Raw genomic sequence first — 23,289 nt, 5'->3', positions numbered from 1 at the left:
TGCAAAATCCCTGAGGCAGGAAAGAGCTGGCCTGGTATATTCATGGAACAGCAAGGAGGTCCGTGTGGCAGAAAGAGTGAGGTAGGGAGAGCATCAGAGACCGAGTCATGCAGTGCAGGGCCTGAGCTCACTTTCCGCAGGTCTCTGATCATCTAAAAGGGGCTGTCATTGGGTATCAAGCAGCTATGAAGGAAAAAGGAGCCCCTAACAACATTTTTAAGGAAGAAAGCTATTCAAATAGGAGTCTTTACAAAAGAAGAGTCAATTAAGTAGAAACTTTTCATACCAGATCGCTCCTTTTTTCCCCTTTCTTTCCTTCAGCAGTGGTTTCCCAGCCAGTGGTTACCATTATATTCCTTGAGCAATTGTGTGCTTTGATCAGACCAAAGGCAATCCTTGGTGACTCAGGCATGACTTCCCTTTGACGCTAACTCAAAGTTTCTAGGGAGCCTTGGAAGGTGTAAGTTGGCCAAGCTTTGTTCTTAGCAGCTTACCTGAGGTTTTCACCACCCTCTGAAATCTCATGCAGCAGCTTCTTGGGAAGGGACTGCACAAAGTCTTTTAAGTGACACAGTTCCAGCACCTCCCACAGCTCGCTATCAGAATACTTGTCTAGGGGATCCAGGTTCATTTGAAGGGTACCAGAAAATAAAACAGGATCCTAGAGAATAAAATCGTCACCAGTAATCTTACTTTCACATGAGGCACAAGCACATTAAAAAAAATCAGATTCAGAAAGTGAAGAAAAAATGAAATGATCAAACCTAAATAGTTATAAAATTCATTTTATATTGAAAATATAAGCAGAAGAGAATCAGGACAAGCTGTAAATGAGATTAAATCATTATAACTTTCATCATCTTTCTCCTTCTCATTAACAATGTCAACATCAGCCACAATAATAATGATGATGATGATAGCTGCCATTTAGTCAAAGATACAGAATAAATGCAAACTATACTATGGATATAATATTATCAATCAGCATACCAACTCAAAAAGATGGAAGTCATTATCCCCATTTCACAGAGACTGATCTGGAGGGTGCAAAGAGCTCTTGTTGAAAGCCACACAGATGGTGAGTGGTTGAGCAGAATTTGAACAGGACAAGTTATGCTCTTTCCAATATACCAACATGCCTGGTGAAACTGTATTTTGCTATCCTGTATTTATTTATAAAAAAAAAAGACTAATATCTCTTTTCTTCATTAAATGTTTTTCTATGCCTGAATTCCCTTCAAATTTGTTTTTGAAGTAAATTCATGAATATGAGCATATGTCTAAACAATATGAAAAAGAGATTATATTTTAAGATTTTTATTAGAAGGTAATACAAAGACATTCCATAAATAGCTTAAATCTCTCAAACTCAACTGATTAACTCATCTTTGACTGTAGATGTATGTTCTTGAGCCAATTTGCATATTTGTTAATGATCAAGTTCCTTTGATGCCACAGACAGACAAATCAAAAGACTTAAAAAATGATCTAACTGCAATATTGTTCTTTTCATCTTTTTAAATGTTTTTAAACTTCAGATCAAAGAGGCAAAATTTTACACTCACTCTACCAATTAGGCAAAAGTCTCAGTAATTTTTTTAAAGATTTTTAAAAAAAATTTTTTTTTTTTTTCAAAAAAATTTTATTTATTTGACAGACAGAGATCACAAGTACGCAGAGAGGCAGGCAGAGAGAGAGGGGGAAGCAGGTTCCCCGCTGAGTAGAGAACCCAATGCGGGACTTGATCCCAGGACCCTCAGATCATGACCTGAGCCAAAGGTAGAGGCTTAAACCCACTGAGCCACCCAGGCACCCCAGTAATTTTTTTCCTCCAAAAAATAGCAATGCATTTCAGTCTGATCTCTTCATTTAAATTTTATTATTTGCATTTACTATTATGAAGGAAACTTGTAAAGCAACATACCAGTTTTTCAAATGGATAAATGCTTTCAGGAAAAATGTAAGAGTGTTTAATAGGATTCAGTTATGTAGTGATTTTTCATAACACATTTAAACGCACTGGCTTCTAAAAATGAATTTAGACACTTGGAAGGAACACACTTTAAAAAAAGAAAAAGAAGAAGAAGAAGCAGTAGAAGAAGAAGAAGAAAAAGAAAAAAAAAAAAAAAGGAGAAGAAGATCACCTAAAGGGAGTTAAAAGAAAATCTACTGACAAAATAGGCTTTACCTGTGGAATAATATTAAGTCTGCCCCGAAGGTCATGAAGTCCAATAGTTGATATGTCAATACCATCGATAATAATTTTGCCTCCTGATCTTTCCACAATTCTAAACAGACAATTTGAAAGTGTTGATTTGCCTGCTCCAGTCCGTCCCACAATTCCAATCTGTAATGAAATGATCATAAACAGTTTGCACTGTGCTTTTGATAAGGGACTGGGGCCTTTTTGCACTGACAAGAAGTACATTAGGTGTTGGCTCAGCAGGATTTAATTTTGCCTAAAAGAGTAACACTGCCTGACATGGAAGATGTAATGTGACTTCTAAGATGCAGTCTTTATCCAAATACTCATTACTCACTGGAAAAGCCCAGGGTAATATGCAGGTTTTCTTTGCTTTTGAGTAATTTAATAACCACCGAACTAGAGCACGCCAGCAGTCCCAGGAAGAGCAGACAACCCCTGAACCATCCTGGGACTAGCTATTCAGAGTGTGGCCAAAGATGACTCTGATAATGGGGTAGTTTTCTTGCCCCTTCCACAGATAAAACAAACTAACAAACAACAAAGGGGACAGGAACCCTTTGCCAGAAGGATAGAAAATCCAAAGGAATGCCTGCAGATTTCCTTGGTGTATCAAAACAACTCTGGCATTAGAACTATTGAGGATGGCTATGGGTAACATCTGAGGATCTTGGTTCCTGGACAAGATAATCAACTTGACATAAGCGTCAAGTAATTACACACGGTCCTTTCACCACGAGGACTAAAGTAATCCCTAGAGGGGCACCTGGGTGTCTCAGTTAGTTAAATGTCTGCCTTTGGCTCAGATCATGATCCCAGGGTCCTGGGATCGAGCCCCATATTGGGCTCCCTGCTCAGCCGGGAGCCTGCCTCTCCCTCTACTTCTGCCTGCTGCTCTGCCTGCTTGTGCTCTCCTCTGTGTCAAGTAAATAAATAAAATCTTAGAAAATAAATAAATAAAACAATCCCTCTTGGTATTGATTTGTATCTTGGTTTTAATGGGAACATTAAGCCAAGAAAACATTAAGGAGGTTGGTTTGCCTGGATAAAAGATCTTAAATCTTAAACCTGACACACTATACTAGAAATATCAGATTCTGTTGAATTAATTGGGATCATCAAAATTCTACAATGACTTCCTTTGTTCCAAAGACATTTTTTGTTCTTGATGCTCCTGCAGTGGACATGGTTTAGACAGTTAGAAAAAAGAGATGCTTGGGGTTATAAAACTCAGGTCTCTGGAAAAGAAAAAGTGGGACATTATTGTCAAATTTTTTCATTTTTTACTTCTTTTCACTTGTAAAATCTTTCTAAGGAAATAATATTTTTTCATAAAACATTTTGAAAAATGCAGAGAAAACTACAGTAGTAGTAATTATTTATAATCCTATCACCTGAAGAGAATCACGATTTATGTTTTACAACTGTTTTCTAGGATTTTTGCTAATATAGTCTACCCATTTGCTTTTTTAAAACAGAAAATTGGTATACTATCAACAGTTTTGAATATAGTTTTTATTAACCAAATTACATCTCAAGTATTTTCCCTTTTCACTACTAATCCCAGAAAACATGGTGTCAAGGATAAACAAACATAAATATTCTCTCCTATAGATTTGCTGTATTTTGGGTAACTTAATTTTACTGTCTTCTTATTGCTCTTTATGTAATAGAAGGAAGTAAAAATAAAGTATACTACTGGGTATATATCCAAAGGAAACAAAATTAGAAATCTGCACTCTCGTGTTCATATTCACAATAGCCAGGACACCAAAGTGTCTGTCCATAGAATGGATAATGAAAACGTGTATATATATACATATATACATATACACTGGAATAATTCAGCCATAAAAGGGATGGAAATCCTGCCATTTGTGCCAACACAAATGAACCTGGTGGATATATATTATGCTAAGTGGAATAAGCCAGAGGGAGAAAGACAAATACTGTATGATCTTCCTTATATTTGGAATCTAAAAAAGCCAAACCCATAGTACCGCAGAGTAAACAATGGTTACCAGGGACTGAAGGTGGGGAAAATGGGAAGATATAGGTCAAAGGGCATGAATTCTCAGATGAATAAGAAGAATGAGTTCTGGGGATCTAAAGTGAGATGACTACAGTTAATAGTTCTGTATTGTATACTTGAAATCTGCTGAGATAGTAGATCTTAGGTGTTCCTACCACATCCAAAAAAAATCAAAACAAAACAAAAAAAACCTTATAACTATGTGAGGTGATGGATGTGTTAATTGACTGTGATAATCATTACTCTCTCTATATATGTATGTATATCCCACCCTCACGCTGTATACTTTAAATATATACAATATTTACTTGTTAATTATAACTCAATAAAGCTGAAAAAAGTATGCTAAAATTATGTTTCATAATATAGTATGCACAATTTAAAAACACCTTTTGTTTTTAAAGAGGAAAAACTTGTTCTGTATATACCAACGACATGAGTTTATTACTTTTATATGAAATTTGAACAAAGACCACATTATATTCAATACCATATCATAATTAGACCTTAACAATGAACGAATTCAGACAAAAGGGAAAGTGAAACTTATGAAATATATATGGTACCTTCTCTTCACCATGAGTCTGGAAAGTGATATCTCGTAATGCTAAACCAAGATCGTCTCCGTATCGAGCCTGGTAATTAATAAACTCCACTATCCCTTTCTCGGGCCATTGTGATGGAGGCCTTTTAGACATTATCCAGGGTGCCTTAAAACAAAGAAATATTATAATAATCACAAAAAAATACGTTTCCCTCCAAAAAATAATTATCCTGCATATAAATAAGTGATAGAAAACATCCGTGGATATTATGATCTCCTGAAAATAGTTTTATTTAAATATTACCAACGCAAAACTCCTCATGTAGTTACAAGAAAAGCTTAGAAATGAGTTTTGGGGGACACCTGGGTGGCTCAATTTGTTGGGCGTCTGCCTTCGGCTCAGGTCATGATCCTGGAGTCCCAGGATGGAGTCCCATGTCAGGCTCCCTCTTCAGTGGGAAATCTGTTTCTTCCACTGACCCTTCCCCCTCTTGCACTCTCTCTGATTCTCTCTCAAATAAATAAATAAAATCTTTAAAATAAAAAAAATTTTAAAAAGTTTTTGGAGGTAACAAGGCTCCCCATCTCCTATACAGTTATTAAGAAGAATCTTATGGGGCGCCTGGGTGGCTCAGTCGGTTAAGCAGCTGCCTTTGGCTGAGGTCATGATCCCAGGGTCCTGGGATGGAGCCCTGCATTGGGCTCTCTGCTCAGCAGGGTGTCTGCTTCTCCCTCCCCCACACCCCCTGCTTATGTTCCCTTTCTCTCTCTGTCAAATAAATAAATAAAATCTCTTAAAAAAAAAAAAAAAGGAAGAATTTTCTAACTACGAAGTTGCTGAAGGTAACCTGTTTGAAATTTTAGCTGGGAAGAGGACCGTTTGTCATTCATTCATTGCCCAAATACTATTTCCTATGCTAGTCAGTACTTTAGCTGATGGGATTCATCCGTGAGCAAAAGAGATACGAATTCTTGTCCTTACAGAGCATACAGGATGCCAGAGAGAGACAAAAAGAACCATACAGCATATGTAGAATGTTAGACAGTGATAAAGCTTCAGAAGATGGCGGTGTAATTTTAAGTAGGGTGGAGAGAGAAGTCTTGGTTGGACAGGATATGGGAACAAGCCCTGTCGATATGGGCTGAAGCGCTTTCCAGGCAGACAACTAACTACACATGCTGAGGTCCTGAGACAGGGGCCTGCCTGAGACGCTGGAGGAACAGCTGGAGGCAAAGAGTGTGGTGTTTGGGCAGCAAGAGGAAGCATGAGGAGGGGTGATCACTGGTGTCAGAAGATGGATCAGGTCAAGTGATGAGTGACAGGAGACCACTGGTGATCTTGACAAAGGCAGGTGCAGTGGAGTGGTGGGATTTAAAGCCTGTTTGGCCAGAGTCCAAAATAGAATGAGAGACGTATAGGCAATTCCAGAGAATTCTTCTGTAAAACGGTGCAGAGAAATGGGGTTCCAGAAAGATAAACAGAATTATCTGAACAACTGACTTCTTCCACATTAAAGCTTTTGTAACAATATTTGTCACACCTGCATCCAATTACATAAAGATGACTTTTTTGAATGTGTGGGTGTATGTGTTTTTTTAATATGAAAAGATATTATAAATTTATACATACATAAACAGTAAGTTGATATACAAAAGTATACATACAAAAAATTAGAAGGTATATAAAATAATAAAGTTATACAGCGGTCATCACATGGCAATAGATTGAGCAAACTGCATGTTGATAATTGGAGGTGGTGAAGGCAGGTTAATCTTCCATGAAATTTGTGTGAAAAAGGAAGGTAAGACCTGGGGAAGAATCTAGGGGGAGATTCAAAATTTTGGGAAGAGTTGGAAGATGCAGATAATATTTTAGCATGTTTATAGGTTGAGAGAGGCAAGGGGGTCAGGGTGCTGAGATGTAGAAATGAAAGGAAGTGGTTAATGGAGCAACGTCTGACAGAAGACATGAACAGATATTACCAAAAATATAAGAGGAAACTCTGGTTTTCTCTTTGAAGGAGGGACACCTCTTCCTGAGAGTCATGAGCAAAAGAGGAACATTTCAGGATTTAGATACCTTTATAGGTGGTTTGAAGAAGATACAGAAATTCAAGTCAACTTTAACATCTGCCTTGTTAATTCATGGAACTGGGAGGCAGAAGTAACCCAGATGAGTAACATATGCAGGTAACTCAAATATTATACTCTGTCAATAGTCTAATCATTCTCCTTTCTAATTATAATTAATTAAAAGGAACAAAACAGACTGATTTATTCTCCTCCTCCTTTCCATCCACAGAGATGTTAATGATGAATAAATGGAAGAGAAAGTATAAACAATAAAAATATAGTTAATTTAAAATTTTCAGACTTCCATTATGAGATGACTATACTAAGACACTTTCACAATGTAAAATCCTCACAAAGTTATAATCATAGGTTGCGTATTTTACTCTACTTTGGTAGAGGACAAGTCATTGTGCCTTCTAAGAATGGACACTCATATTTAATCTTTACAATATAACATATCTTACAATTTGTATACTACTGCAATTTAGTTAATTCTGATATTTTTCTATTTTAGTGATATATAAAATAACGGTGCATTTAACAGTAGAATGGGTTTTAATTTCATCGAAATGCTGAGTATTACAACATGAATTTGGAAAAGCAGGGTTTGTTTAAAATTTATTTTTTAAATGTCAGTATAAGGTGCATTAAAATATCTTAATCCTGCATCTACTTATTGATTATTTGGGACTGCTTACCTCTTTATCCATATTTTCATATTCACAAACTCTTTCAATGGAAACTGCATTGGTTTCAATTTCACAAGCTTTCCTCACCCAAAAATTCAGAGATTGCATAATCTGGAGGACAAAAACCCAAGCTTCATGAATGGTTCTTCAGTTTTTTACATAATATGAATAATACTTTATAAAGTTTCACTTTTCATCATTTTCATATATTTTATCTCTTCTGATTATTTAACAACTTTAGAAGTAAGCATATTTACACATAAACACACAAGTGTTTAAGTATATTAAAATCATTCATATCATAAATAATGGTTTTTTGGCAGAAGAAACAGTTCAACATAGTTGAAGGAGTCCCTACTTGGGTATAAGGAATGATGAATATTGATGGATCTGTTTCAAGAAATGTACACCCCGGAGTGCTTCGGTGGCTCAGTTGGTTAAGCATCTGCTTTAGGCTCAGGTCACGATCCTGGAGTCCCAGAATCGAGTCCCGCATCGGGCTCCCCGCTCAGCATGGAGTCTGCTTCTCTCTCTGATTTTCCCCCTTGTTGTGCTTTCTCTCTCTCAAATAAATAAATACAAAAAAGAAAGAAAGAAAGAAAGAAAGAAAGAAAGAAAGAAAGAAAGAAAGAAAGAAAGAAAGAAAGAAAGAAAGGTAGGTAGGTACACCCCATGAGAAAAAAGTTGTGCATGGTATTACCTTTGGCATTTCTCACTATCTTTCATTGGAAGGAGGATTCTCCTAAGTTTTGACCACTCTTGTCTACCCTTTTTCTTTCTTTATTTCTTTTTTTAACTCTAGTTTCTTCTCACCATACCCACAAATATAGGTTGTAATCCAAGCCTAACTCTAAAAGTCAAAAACCTCTGCCAATTCAGTGTTTTCTCAAATTTGGTGCCAAATAATTTGATGGCCAACCTGACTTGAAAATTAATATGGGGCTCTTTAAAGTCTTTATTTAACCCGCTTAAGGTAAAATACCCACATATTTCACTGCAGAACAAGTAGTCTGATTGTGGGGCTCTGCCCCAGACCTTGTCTATGGTATATATATCGTATTTCCTTTCTACAAGCCCAAGTTCTGAATCTGAAATGCAACTTGCCTTAAGCATTTTGGATAAGTGATGAAGGGTAAGTACTCAAATCATCCAGACTTATTGTTTAAATAATGTATATTTAGTAGTTTAGGGAATATTCTATTTACAAAGAGGGCATGAACACATTGATACAACTAGTGCTTTTCAGTATAATACAAAATAGGGGTTATCAGGGAAAAACTTATAAGCATAGAAGAAGCAGAGCATATGTTCTCCCCAGAGTCTGTATTATCTCCTTGGTTAGGCTGGGCAAACCGGAAGCACGGGCCACGGCAGAGAGAGGCCTACCACGGTCACATTCTATAAATCTATAAGGCTAGGAGAACAGGAAACTTCTAGGTAACTATGCCACCCCAGGCGTTTCTGAGACTTCTAGCACTCAGCCTGTTCTTTTTGTGAGCTAACTTGGAATTGCTGAGCCAGCTTCCTGCTACAGAGGAAGAAATGAGCCTCCAGGGCCTCTCATTACTTAGCTAATACGATCTATAATTCAGACAGGCAAAGGAGAAGAGAGTTTAATTAACTGGATTATAAACATATCATACACCACAAAGTCATTATTACTTACATTTAGGGCATAGGATATGGACAAACCAACTATTGCTGAATCTATAGACTTGCCAGCCAGCACAGTGAGCAGGGCTGCAAAGAATACCATTAAGTTGCCAAGGAATTCCAGTCGGACAGACAGCCACCTGTGATAATGGAAAATATTCCTCAGCTGAGATGCAAAGCTTTTGGTGCACTTGGTATGAAATCTCTCCTGGGACATGAAAATGTAAACATCAATAGCTGCTTCCTTTTTCCCTCACTTACTTACAACTCAATCACAATAGGATCCTTGCAGTGACGAAAGACTAAAGGATTCCTCTGCATAAAAACACACTTTACTTTTGCAGAACTTTGCTTTAAAACTTAAACAGAATTAAAAGTCAAAAAACAAAACAAAACACCAGTTGCACTGCATCATATTTTAAAATCCTCTCAGAAAATCAATCACCTTTTGGATTACATGCCCTTTTTTACATGATAAAATTAGTCTCCAAAAGTTAAAAATGTGCCTAGGTACCATTTAATATTTCATTTTTCTCCTTTATGTGAAATGATAAATTTAAAATATAAATTATTGTATGCAAATAAAATATATTCTACAAATACAAAATATAACAGAGTCATATTATTAGTAATTCTAATAGCATCCTATATAGCCTTCAAAAAGGGACCTGGTGTGCCTGGGTAGCTCAGTCGGTTAAGCCTCCAACTCTTGGTTTCGGCTCAGGTCATGATCTCATGGGTCATGGGATCAAGCCCCTGCATTGGGCTCCATGCTCAGTGGGGAGTCTGCTTGAAGATTTTCTCCTTCTACCTTTACCCCTCTCCTTGCTTGCTGTCTTTCTCTCTCTCTCTCTCTCTTTCTCAAATAAATAAATCTTAAACAACAACAACAACAACAAAAACAAACAAAAAGGCACCTGGGTGGCTAGGTGTGTTGGGCCTCTGCCTTCAGCTCAGGTCATGATCTCAGTGTCTTGGGATCGAGGCCCGCATTGGGCTCTCTGTTCAGCAGGGAGTCTGCTTCCCTCTCTGCCTGCCTCTCTGCCTACTTGTTATTTCTGTCAAATAAATAAATAAAGTCTTAAAAAAAAAACCAAAAAACAAAAACTTGGGACCTTATTTTCATGTAAAGTAGTATGTACTTTTCATTTGAGTATAAATAGATGCACTTTCACTTAAATATATATTAAATATTAGAAATATGTAAGGCTTTCTTATTTTTAAAAATAATCTGATGAAGTGCCATAACAAAATCCTCTTTCTGTTTAAAAGTTAGTGCACAAGACATCTAAAAAGACATCTTGAACTAGGTATACTGATACAACTCACCTGTTTGAAATTACATTATTGTAGAAGCAGACCAAGTTCTCATTCACTACCTCTTTGTTTTGCTGGATGAACCTCTGTTCATGTCCAAATGCCCGGATAGTGGACACCCCTGATAAGGTCTCACTAAAGTGTGAAATGATGGGAGAGCGAGAAGCTCCTGCCAACCGTCGAATCTGCCGAGAACTCGCCACGTAGTATCTCTAACCCGAAGACAGAAACAGGCAGTTGGAAAGATGTAGCAGAATTTGCTTCAATGGTTTGCCAATCGCAAGACACTTGAGTGACCCCAAAAAGTGAAGTTCAAGTTTTAACTCCAGCACCTGTGAATGTGGCCTTATGTGGAAATGGAATCTTTGCAGCTGTCATTAAGGATCTCAAGATAAGATCATCCTAGACTTAGGGTGGGTCCTAAATCCAGTGCTGGCTGTCCTTGTAGGAGACAGAAAAAGAGAAGACAAAAGCACAGGGAGAAAGCCATGTGAAGATGAGACTGGAGGGATGTACACATTAGCCAAGGAAAATGCCACGGATTGCTGACAGCTGCAGTTAGGAGAGAAGCATGAAACCAACGTTCCCTCAAAGGATCCAGAAAAGAACCAACCCTGCCTATAACCTTGATTTTGGACTGTTAGCTCCCAGAACTGTGAAAGAATAAAATTCATGTTGTTTGAAGCTATCAAATTTGTTACCGGAGCTTTAAGAAACAACTACACCCTAACAGTAGAAAGCCCCAATTCTGGACAGCACGGCTAGAACGGCATTGGGCAAATCTCCACTTTGATAATCCTTTCAAACAACCATTACTGAGGACCTACTACAGAAGAAGCTCTGTGTCACAGGTAGGCAATGTGACTAGGGCGTTAACCCATTAAATGAAGGAAGTCAACCAAGTGTACCAACAATAGTATTTTTGTACCTAGATATCATCATGAGAAAATTTTGTTGTTGCTGTTGATGAAAAACTCCTACCGGTGCAGCCACGCAAGTATTACTGGCTACTTCTCCTCTAACTTGGCTGAGACTGGTCGAGATGAGTGGAGAGTGGAGAGCTGGAGGGAGAATGCCCTAGGTTAACCAGACCATCATTCACCAGCCCCAGATAATTGCTACAAACTAGCAATGCAAATCAAGAGTTGCCACATTCTGCAATTTTTTTCAAGGAAATCGTTGGATCTGGAGTTTTACATAAAATCCCTGATTAAAATGTCCTCATTTTGGTAAAAACCTTGAGCAAGCTGAGCAAAAACCTATCTGAAACTACCTGTCAAGCTGCAGCCTACAAGCTCTACTCTATGCAAGTGCCCTGGAGAACACAGAAGACTGTGGCATTCTGGGACTGCAAGGGGACTTAAGAGATTGTCATAAGGAAATTTTGACTCTGGGCCTCACCCTGATAGATTCTTTATTTCCTCCCAGTTTTATAAAAATATGATTAACAACAACAACAATACACACACACATATACACACACACAGACATTGTAAAATGTGACTTTTCTTAAAAAAAGAGGTACAGGGGTGCCTGGGTGGCTCAGTGGATTAAACCTCCTCCTTCAGCCCAGGTCATGATCTCAGGGTCCTGGGATCGGGTCCCGCATTGGGCTCTCTGCTCAGTAGGGAGCCTGCTTCCCCTCTCTCTCTGCCTGCCTCTCTGCCTACTTGTGATCTCCCTCTCTGTCAAATAAATAAAATCTATTAAAAAAATAAAGAGGTACAACTAGAGATTCTGATTCAATAGGTCTGGGGTATGGTCCACAGATCCAGGGACCATCCTGAGTAGCACTGATATAAAGCAAACCTCCTATTTTATAGGGGAAGCAAGGAAGCCTGGAAACACAAGTGATGTGCCAAGCATAGGAGTCAGGAAAGAAACTAGAATTTGAGTCGCCTGAATTCATATTCAGGGCTCACTCTATACTGTGTCCCTAATGAGATATGGTTTCTAGACTCATTTCCACTCCTGGTCATCCTATTCTAATTTACCGACCACAAGACCATCACATACATTTTCATTTGTGATACGAGGGTTTGTTGTTTTTTGTGTTTTTTTTAAGTAGATATAATTGATTCTCAATACCATCTCTCATATTCTAGATTTTTTTCTTTTAGCTCTAAAACATAGTGTCTTCCCTGGAGGACTTACAATCTCATTGGCGAGACAATTTGTGGTCTAAAAAATATATAGCCTGTAATACTAGCGGTATAATAAATCCATAATACCTGGATGAGTCTGAGCTCTTTGCACTATTTTGGTAGAGAATAGTTCACACAGAAATGAAATATGACCTAGGCCATGAAGGGTAAGAAAGATCCAGTCAGGCAGAGAGAATAGGGAAAACATAGGAAGTAGGAGGAATAATAACAGCATAGGTGTAGAAATAAGAACATGATTAACATTCTGGTTTGGGAAGATTAAACTCCAATATGAATTTTAAAAACTTGAGTTTTGGGAAAGCATCGAACTACAAGAACCACATCCTTTTCTGTAAAGAGCCTCAAAATACTTTCATTTTTAAATTAAATATGTGTTAAGACATTTCCTTTTACACTGTAGCCTCCCGGTGATATAACCTTGGAATGTGGTTAACCACATTTTAATTGGAATATAAAGATATGCATCACGAGAGATCTATTTAGTTCTTCTAGGAGTCCTTTGCTGATATTGGGGATAATGGGACAAAAAGGGAGTTACTGGTTTCTCTTTTGGATTTACAGGAAAACTTACTTTCTGCTAAAGTGTAAATACAAGGCAGATTCTGTGGTGACCATAAAAATGCACAATTCCATTCTGCTGTAGCAGGGGCCACAGCTGACTGACAGCCCAGCCACTGCCCCTCTGCATCCACTACTCTATGAGCACGGAGGCCATGTTTCCCACAGGTGGCTTCTAGGCAATGACTGAATATGGCAGGGGTGCCAGAAAGCACCCTTATGGGTGCATAAAGCAGGCCCATTTCAGGGAAACGTGGGACACGCCAAGCATGGCACTGATTGTAGACTTCCCATTCGTGCAGTGAATCTTTCATGGAACCGTCCTGTAATCCAAGATGTTTCCCACCCAATCCTCTTCTCTCCGTCACAAGAATCAGACCTGCATCCCTGTCGGAGGGCTCCCACAGCCTTCTGCGGCTCCCTCTCCTTTATCTTCTACAGGCATGCCCCAGGAACTCTCTGCTATATGGAATTCTTTCTTGGAATCTGCTTTTCGGAGAACATGAACTAATGGGCCGTCGAAATGGGTCTGAACCTGTATCTGACTGTGAACTTATGCTATTAATACACATAAAAATCCATGTACTCACCTGTATAGTGAGATAGAGGAACATCAAGGGAATAACCCCAAGAACGAAGAGTGGTAAAGCTCCCCCAATGACCAAAACTGTTCCAATAACATCCAGTGTGCAGTTCACCCAGGTCCGCAAGTAGTAATGGAAACGTATATCAATTATAAACATGTCCTGAAAAAATTGGTATCAGGTCACTTTATTTTTAACTTTTCATGATTTAAAATGAGGAAAAGAAGAAATATATCATTCGATGTAAAAATTTAAAAAAAAATTACTCAGATGTGCCAATCTGATGATTGAATAAGTCATGGTCTTTTTCCCAATCTACCCTTGTATATTTTTCCCTTGCGGTCAGTTGTAGTAGTTACCAAGATGTTAACTATTCTAGCAACAAGATGCCTATGGTCAAGTAATTTGCATTTCCCAGTGAAAACTACGCAGCACTTAGTATATATGACTAATGTCAGACACTGCTTTAAAAACATTTAAAAAATGGAGTCCAAACCCCAGTAAACAAAATAATCTCATCTGCAAAATCAGAAACTGAAAGATGGAAGTGGGCAATGAATGAAAGAAGAACACAGGAAGGTCATGCATCAATTCACAAATAACTTAAACAAATGTATGTTGTCAAATCTATGGCATAAGGTATGACCTAAGAAATTCCAGGGAGTAGGAAGATACCCAACATAGAGGCATGGACAACTACTCAGTTCATGACAAAGTGGACACAAAGAGTGGAGATGGAATTTTATTAATCTCAGTCTTGCTTTGGGATTCTCTGTTTTATCTCATATTCCGAATAGTGTAAGAGCATCATAGCCCTATGAAGTTTCCTGCCTGTCTTTAGAACACATCTTCCCATATTCTAACCTGTTTAAGACCCAAGCATTTGACATGTTACTGCATAAAAGTGACATATTTTCATTAGGGTCCCAGACAAATGTCCACTGAGAGATAAAAATGCTAGAGATCAAGTTTTTCCATACATTTTCAAAAACAGTATGTACATTGGTATGACGAAACAAGACTTACTATTCCACCACACATTTATGATGTTAGGTACTTTCATTTAGATTTTCATGTTTTATTCTCACTTCCTCCCATATACACACCAAAAATCTTTTACATGTACATACAACATACTGGCATATTTTATGGTTGTGGGCTGTACTATCTTATTCAGGAACCACTAGCAGTATGTGTCTACTGAGTGAGCCCTTGAAATGTGGCTACTGCAAATTGAGATGTGCCATAAATAATACAAATCAGTTTTTGAAGACTGTGTAGAAATAAAGAATGTGAAATATTTAGTTAATAATTTTAAACAACTTTAAGCAAGTTTGAAATGTTTTGGACATTCTCTGTTAAAATATATTATTATAATTAATTATTTCCAGCTGTCTCTTTTTACTTATTTATTGCAACCATCAGAAAATTTAAAAAATTACTTACGTGGCTTACATTCTATTTCTTTTGGACAGTGTAATCTTAAGTGTTTGATAGAAAACGAGGAGGAAAACCCTGTAGGTAAGCAGAGACACTCTGGGAAGCAGAGATACTCTGGGAATCCCCCATTCCCCATAAGTGAGTTGACAGTTTTCTTAAAAGCAGAATGCTTAAAATCCAGTTATCGTCATATAGACTTCTATTTTCTTTACTTTCTCACCCCAAACCAGTGATTCTCAAGCTAAATGTATGTAAGAACTGGAGTTGTAGGCACCAGAGCGCGTATGCTTTTTGGGTCCTTTCAGCCATTTTCAGGGGTTATTTTGATTATGTGTATGAGATGTGGCACTGCTGTACATCAGTTATAAATGTCCCAAGAATTAGAAATAAAATAACAAGGAAATCTATACTACATATAACCCATCTTTTCAGGATGATATATATATTTTTTATAAATACGATTACAAGGTCCTAAATACGGGTCATCGTTTTTAGGTATGCTGTTCAATAAGGAGTGGCTTTACTGACCTTGGTGAAGCGGTTGATGATCTGGCCTATGGGATTGGTTTCAAAAAACCTGAGTGGGAGGTGCAGCACATTGTCTAGTAGTTGAGTATGCAAAGTTCGAGAGGCAGCCAGGGATCCTCTGGTGAGTATATAGGCTCCAGAGCAGACAAAGAGACCTAAACACAAAATGTTGCCAGGGGTATGTTAACCTCTTAAAGGAATTTTGTACCTTAACTCTCAAAAAGTTGCTCATCATAGTATCTTTTAAATGGAAAACTCAAAGAGCAAACTTAATAATGTATAATTGTGGACCAAACCAAGTACAGATATACATAGTGCATTGATAATAAATATACACTCCGATGGGTTGCCATCTCACCAAAGAAAGGCTCCCCTTATTCACGAGCACAGATTCTAGAGAAATGCACAAAACATAACAGGACAACCAGGTTCACAGAATACTAGCAACCTATTAATTTTGTGATGGCCTATGGAACAATATGGTATTCACTGGTGCTGCTAGCCAAATAATTATAGCTCTGCTAGCTTCTAGGTCCATGACAGAATTGTTCTTTCTAGCCTCCTTGTGATTCATGGGACCTTATAAAGAGTTCTGAGCAAGTTGAAGGAGAAATAACAGGTAATAACCGGTTACAGCAATTAATCGCTGATATCAGAACTGCTAAAGTTTACTAACTTTGTAGGGTGCCTGCCAATATTTATTATGGTGGATGGATTGCTTCTTCAACTTGGGTCCCAAGAATAAGGATAAACCTTTTATTATTAATTAATTAATTAATTTTGGTCTGTTAAGCTACTGAGATTTGGTTGGTGGAAGGGCTGTTCTTGCAACAACTTGAAAAGGCAGACATATAAATAATAAACATACAGCTATATTGGAAGAGGTTGTAAATAGTCATCAGCATCTATCAATTCTATAACAATAAAACTATTGTTACATGCATTCGACAAGCTATGACAGGAAAAAGACAAGTTCATAAAAGAGCTATCCATGTGTGAGAAGAAATGAAAGGACAAAAAGTTCTCAAACTGGCGAACTTGTAGGGCTGGAAGAAGACACGCTTTGTTACAGTGATTGGTCAAAGATGGATATGTGATTCAAATTGTTTCAAGAAGAGTAACTTCTGGATTTCTACGGAAGGAAGTTCTTTGAGAGAGAACATTTCCAACACCATGTGAAGCCTGGTAATTAAGGTGATGCAGAGCTGATAAAGAGTAGTGAACAGTTCATCTGAGCACAGGGATGGAGTGCATATGGAGTCCAGATCCATGCCTGGACTTTTTAATTTGGGGAGTCAATAAGTTTCCATGTTACTTAAGCTAGTTTGCTCTGAATCATAGGGGATACACAATTGCTCCACTGCTCTCTAATACCGAAAATTGCTAATAAAAGTGTATTGCCAATATGGTTCTCATTCCTTTGTTAAGTATGTGTAAAACAAAACAATGACAGTTGACCCCGACCATCTTAAATTATTTCAGTTCATTGTTTTATATTTTAAATATCACATACTGCTGTTAAATGATTTCTTAGCTTTAAATATTTTCTGTTTTTTTCCTATCTCACTCTCCCCAAACTTCCTTTTTCCCTTTTCAATAACAGGTTGTCACCCTCTTTCCTCAAATAAACATTCAATATTTATATTGCCACTAAACATACATTATGCATGAAGTTCACCACTCTTTTCCATATTCTTATTTCCTATGCAACAAGCACTAATTTATTCCCAAACACTTCAATAGTCAGCGAATCTCTTCTGAATATATTCAAACTCATCAGATATTCTATTATTTCCTTCATCCTATGTAGCCCCCTTCTCTTTTGCAACATACACTATTCTCATGGATCCCTCTTTCTTTCTCTAAACTGGAATGGTTGCAAGATCAGACACTTGCATTCTTTTGTTATGTGAAATGTTAAATATTATGAATTTGATCATTTTCACTTGCATTTTCTGACTTAGGTGAGTGTTGAACTTCCTGGATTATTCCTCTAATTTTCTTATTTATCACTTTTCATCTCTTTTCAATGTTATTATACATCTGGGATAATTTCTTCTAGTTTATCTTCTCACACTTGTATAATCCTTTTATATCCTTTAAATGTTTCAAGAATTTTTGGTCTAAGGTTGAACTTATTTCATCACATTTTTGCACTTGCTTTGTGAATATAATATTTTCAATCTCTGAAGACACCACTTTGACATTTTAAGCTTCTCTTTCAAATAAGATTATTTTATTTCTGGGTTCCATTGCTTTATTTGTTACCTCTTATTTATACTGTTGGTTTGATTAAAATGCAAGACCACCCATCATTGTCAGTGTTAACATATGAGATAAACATATGGTTAATTAACAGAGGTACCTGGTATGGCTTCCTTCTGCTATTGAACATTTTAATTTTCCCCAACATTGTTTCCCTCTGAATGGAAGGGATTGCTTCAAATTCCACAGGACTGGGCAGATGTGACTCAGAGAGTCAGACTATTGGGATCCAGACATGGAGGCTGGAGCTTTTCCAAAAACCATTTAAGGAGGATTTCTTCTATGTATGCCACACACACTAGGAACCCTAATTTCCTCTTTAGATATCAGCTTTCAAGTTTTCATTGTATTGCTGCAATGCCAACTGGTGTGCACATGATGGTGGGGATGATTGCAGAAAGGACTGATGGGCCAGAAGAACAATGGTCTAGTGAATTATTTTGGTTATTTCCATGCAACTTAATCCTACTCTTAACCCGTGACCATGAATTTAGTGTTTCTCTCCTGCCCAAATGAACATCTCCCTCTTGTGTTACAGCTTCTCCCCTATACATTTCTGGCTGAGGGTTCTTCTACCCTTGATTGACTATCAGTTTGACTGATAGAAATGATGTAGAAATTTATCACCCAGGAATCTTCTCAAGTCTTTCCTTTTATATTTATTCACTGTCATCTCATTGGAATTTTGTGAGGTAAGTAAAGTAGATGATCCAGTCACTCACCTTAAACTAGAAGCAGCTGTGTACTCATTAAACATGGTACTTTGAAAATAAGGTGTCTATATTGTTTACATTGAATTGGAGAAGGGAGGCTCCTAACAATGAGGCATAAAACATAATAGACTGGGGATGTTTAGAGTGTCCTAAAGATTCCAAGGAGAATAGCTGGGACTTCGGAAAAAATGTGCAGAACTATTTCTTGTTTAGAAAATAAGGTCAGATTTTTACTACTGCTACAAAGTATAGCTCTAACATTGGGCTTTGAATTCTAGTCTCTTTTAGAATGTTGCTTTCTCTATTGTTCACAGTAGGTCTGTGGTATGAACATGCAACAAACAATGTTGCTTATGCTTTAAAGCACTCCTGCCCTTTTTATTTTGTGAGTTATGATGATGTAAGTGAAAACAGTCTGCTCTTCATTGGACAAGATTCTGTAAGATGCAGCTGTGGTCTACTGAAAAAAAAAAACAAACAAATTACATATTTTCATTTCTTAGGCTTATCCACTTATAGAAAACTTATAATGGGATCTAGTAAGTAAGTCCTCAGAAAATGTTAAACTTTAATGCAAAAAAAAATTTAAATGAAAGAAAAATTAGGGAGGATTCTTTTAATTAATTAATTAATTAATTAGTTTATTTTTATTAACACAGGGCTTGAACTCATGACTCTGAGATCAAAACCTGAGCTGAGATCAAGAGTTGGATGCTTAACCGACTGCCACCCAGGCACCCTGAGAAGATTCATATTTTAATTATTGAAGACCACTCTACACAAAAAGCCAATCAGGAAAAAATCCTTTTGATTAGACTGCATAATCTGTTGCCTCATTACAAAATATTTCCTATATCTACTGATAGCTAATTTTTTTCGCTTCTGATAGTTAATCAAAATAAGAGAGTCTCTTCAACAAATGGTGTTGGGAAAACCGGACAGCAACATGAAGAAGAATGAAACCAGACCCCTTTCTTATACCGTACACAAAGATAAATTCTAAATAGATTAAAGACCTAAAGTTAAGACCTGAAGCCATAAAAATCCGAGAGGAGAACACAGGCAGTAACCTTTTTGACATCAACTATAGCAACTTCTTACTATATGTCTCCTGGGGCAAGGGAAACAAAAGCAAAAACAAACTATTGGGATTTCTTCAAATTAAAAGTCTCTTCACAATAAAGGAAACAATCAACAAAATGAAAAGGCAACCTATGGAATGGGAAAAGATATTTGCAAGTGACATATCTGATAAAGGATTAATATCCAAAACATATGAAGAACTTATAAAACTCAACACCCAAAAAACAACCCAATTTAAAAATGGGCAGAAGACGCAAATAGATATTTTTCCAAAGAAGACAGATGGCCAAGAGACATATGAAAAGATACTCAACATCACTCATCATCAGGGAAATACAAAGCTACAATTAAGATATCACCTCATGGGGCACCTGGGTGGCCCAGTGGGTTAAGCATCTGCCTTCGGTTCAGGTCATGATCCCAGGGTTCTGGGATCGAGCCCCGCATTGGGCTCTCTGCTTGGCGGGGAGCCTGCTTCCCACCACTCCTGCCTGTCTCTCTGCCTACTTGTGATCTCTGTCAAATAAATAGATTTTTTAAAAAAAATCTTAAAAAAAAATCACCTCACACCTGTCAGAATGATTAAAATAAACAACACTAGAAACAACAGGTGTTGGGAAGGATGTGGAGAAAGGGAATCCTCTTTCACTGTTGGTGAGAATCCAGTGTGATACAGCCACTCTGGGAAACAACATGGACGTTCCTCAAAAAGTTAAAAACAGAACGACCCTATGCTGGAGGAATTGCATTAGTAAGTATTTACCCAAAGAATACCAAAATACTAATTTGAAGGGATATAGCACCCTGCTGTTTATAGCACTATCACCTACAATAGCCAAATGTCCATCCACTGATGAATGGATAAAGAAGCTGTGGTACACACACACACACACACACACAGAAGTAACAGCCATAAAAAAGAATGAAATCTTGCCATTTGCAATAACATGGATAGAGCTAGAGAGTATTTTTTTTTTTTTTAGATTTTATTTATTTATTTGACAGAGAGAGAGATCACAAGTAGGCAGAGAGGCAGGCAGAGAGAGAGAAGGAAGCAGGCTCCCCACGGAGCAGAGAGCCCGATGCGGGGCTCGATCCCAGGACCCTGAGATCATGACCTGAGCCGAAGGCAGCGGCTTAATCCACTGAGCCACCCAGGCGCCCCGAGAGTATTTTTTTTTTAAAGATTTTATTTATTTATTTGATAGACAGAGATCACAAGTAGTCAGAGAGGCAGGCAGGGAGAGAGGAGGAAGCAGGCTTCCTGCTGAGCAGAGAGCCCGATGCGGGGCTCGATCCCAGGACCCTGAGACCATGACCTGAGCCGAAGGCAGAGGCTTTAACCCACTGAGCCACCCAGGCGCCCCTAGAGCTAGAGAGTATTATGCTAAGCAAAATAAGTTAGAGAAAGACAAATACCATATGATTTCTCTCATATGTGGAATTTAAGAACAAAACAGATGAATATAGAGGGAAAAACAAAGAGAAACAGAAAACAGACTCATAACTGTAGAGAACAAAGTGGGAATTACTGGAGGGGAGCGAGGCAGGGGGAAGGGGTTAAATGGGTGATGGGGATTAAGGAGGGTACTTGTTGTGATGTGCACTGGGTGTTGTATATAAGTGATGAATCACTAAATTTTACACCTGTACATTAACAAACTGGAATTTAAATAAAAACTTGAAAAAGAAAAAAGATATATGGCAAATAAAAAAATGTGTACCTTAAACCAATGTTGCACTGTATGTTAACTAACTGGAATTTAAATAAAAAATCTAAAAATTCTGATAAAAATATAAGACTTTTTATAGGTAAAATTGTAAACAGTAAACCTACATATCTTGACTGGTATAGGAAATTATATTTGCTCACTTAAAATAGTCTTCAAAGTATATTGAATTTCCCCTAAAGTTCTTACATGAGCTCTTGAATTGGTATGAGTTTTACACAGTTTCTTTTGCTGCTCAGAATTCCAAATGGCTGTATCTATTCTTTTCTCAACGAGCTACAAATTGTAAGCCAATAATCTTGACTCTCACTGATTTAAAACCAAACACATTGTATCTTTCATGGTATAGATATTCCTTACATCTCATTTTAGTCATTAAAAACACCTCTTTCCCCAATGAGTAGTGTTAACAGAATGGCAAAATAAACATAACTCTGTCTCATGATATTTGCATACTTTTGATGGAGACACTTCTAAGCAATACAATGGCTACACAATAAAGATGAGAAAAGAGAAGAGAAGCAAAGCCCTAAGTTTCATACTTCTTATTTTAAATTCATTTTTTTTTACCAAATTCATGTATCTCTTTGTGTTTTCCCTTATGAATATCCTTAGATAGCATGACTTCCACTTATTTTTTTTTCTTGTTTGAATTCTCCCTGAATATCATTCCCTCTCAAGGTACCTTTCTTTCCTCTTATAAACACACACAAAATGTCTGTACTATAAAAATCTTCTCTTTATTTGTATTGTACTTTTGAATATCCTTTTTTTTTCTTTCAAATCACCTAACATCTTTGAAGGATAATACGTATCTACTCCTTAATTATCAATTGTTCAACTACCTACAATCTGTATTCTCTTCCTATCTCTTTCTTCGTGATGTATCCTTGACTACAATCCTGGGTCTTTTCTCAATTTTCTTTCTTCTTAACATTTCTGCAGCATTTCAGAACCACTGAGAACTTCTTCGAAGTACTCCTTTTCCTCCTTTCCTTTTTTTTTTTTTTTTTTTTTTTGGCTTTTGTTACATCACATTTTTCACTTGGAAGGCACTGTGTCATCATTTAGAGTTTTCCAAAATATATTCTATGGAAAACAAGTTGCTCGAGATATTAATGGACAACACAAGAAAAAACATGTTTTCTGTGGTCAAATGATTTGAGAAATGTTGGTTTAGATAGAACTAAACAGGTCAGTTTGCTGAAGAATATCTCAAAACTTTTAGTGACTGGAAAGAAAGATTTCAGATGCACAGAAAAATACAGTTCTCAGCTTTCCAGACCTACTGGAGTATAGAACCCTATACTTATGGAGCCTCTCTACTGCTTCATGTAAAACTCTTTGGGAAATGTTAATTTAGTGGTTAAGAATAATTTGAGGAAACTGGTACACATGGATTCAAATCCTCATTCTGAAACTTTATATCTGCAGGACTTCGTGTATAGTATTCATTTCCTCTAGCGTTAAATAATACCTAACATTCACCACACTCTTGCTATGTGCTCAGCACTTTTCTGTAAGCTCTATGCATATTAGCTGATTAATCACTAAAACAATATTTAGGTAGAAATTACCCACATTCTAGAAATGGTATAACTAAAAGTTTTAAGTAACATGCCCAAGCTTTAGGAGTCCCTCGTTAGAATGTATGTTAAAGGAATTGATAAATTAGTCTAAACCACATGAAATTACCATTTTTGTGCATCATA

At 37.2% G+C, this 23,289-nt stretch overlaps 1 protein-coding gene across 2 annotated transcripts in view; it reads right to left on the bottom strand.

Annotated features, from left to right (window-relative positions):
- LOC123940327 (multidrug resistance-associated protein 1-like) overlaps positions 1 to 23,289 on the bottom strand; it is a 91,415-nt gene that overhangs the window by 2,111 nt on the left and 66,015 nt on the right. For both annotated transcript variants that reach the window (XM_046003023.1, XM_046003024.1), the window contains 8 exons: positions 15,787 to 15,941; positions 13,825 to 13,980; positions 10,524 to 10,723; positions 9,208 to 9,334; positions 7,551 to 7,652; positions 4,802 to 4,945; positions 2,189 to 2,347; positions 495 to 661 (listed from right to left, as the gene is read on the bottom strand). In XM_046003023.1, coding sequence (XP_045858979.1) covers positions 495 to 661; positions 2,189 to 2,347; positions 4,802 to 4,945; positions 7,551 to 7,652; positions 9,208 to 9,334; positions 10,524 to 10,723; positions 13,825 to 13,980; positions 15,787 to 15,941 — 1,210 coding nt within the window. The remainder of the gene's footprint in view (positions 1 to 494; positions 662 to 2,188; positions 2,348 to 4,801; positions 4,946 to 7,550; positions 7,653 to 9,207; positions 9,335 to 10,523; positions 10,724 to 13,824; positions 13,981 to 15,786; positions 15,942 to 23,289) is intronic.

Source organism: Meles meles, chromosome 4, assembly GCF_922984935.1.
Source record: "Meles meles chromosome 4, mMelMel3.1 paternal haplotype, whole genome shotgun sequence".
Taxonomy (NCBI): Eukaryota; Metazoa; Chordata; class Mammalia; order Carnivora; family Mustelidae; genus Meles; species Meles meles.
This window is presented reverse-complemented; position numbering and strand designations above follow the sequence as displayed.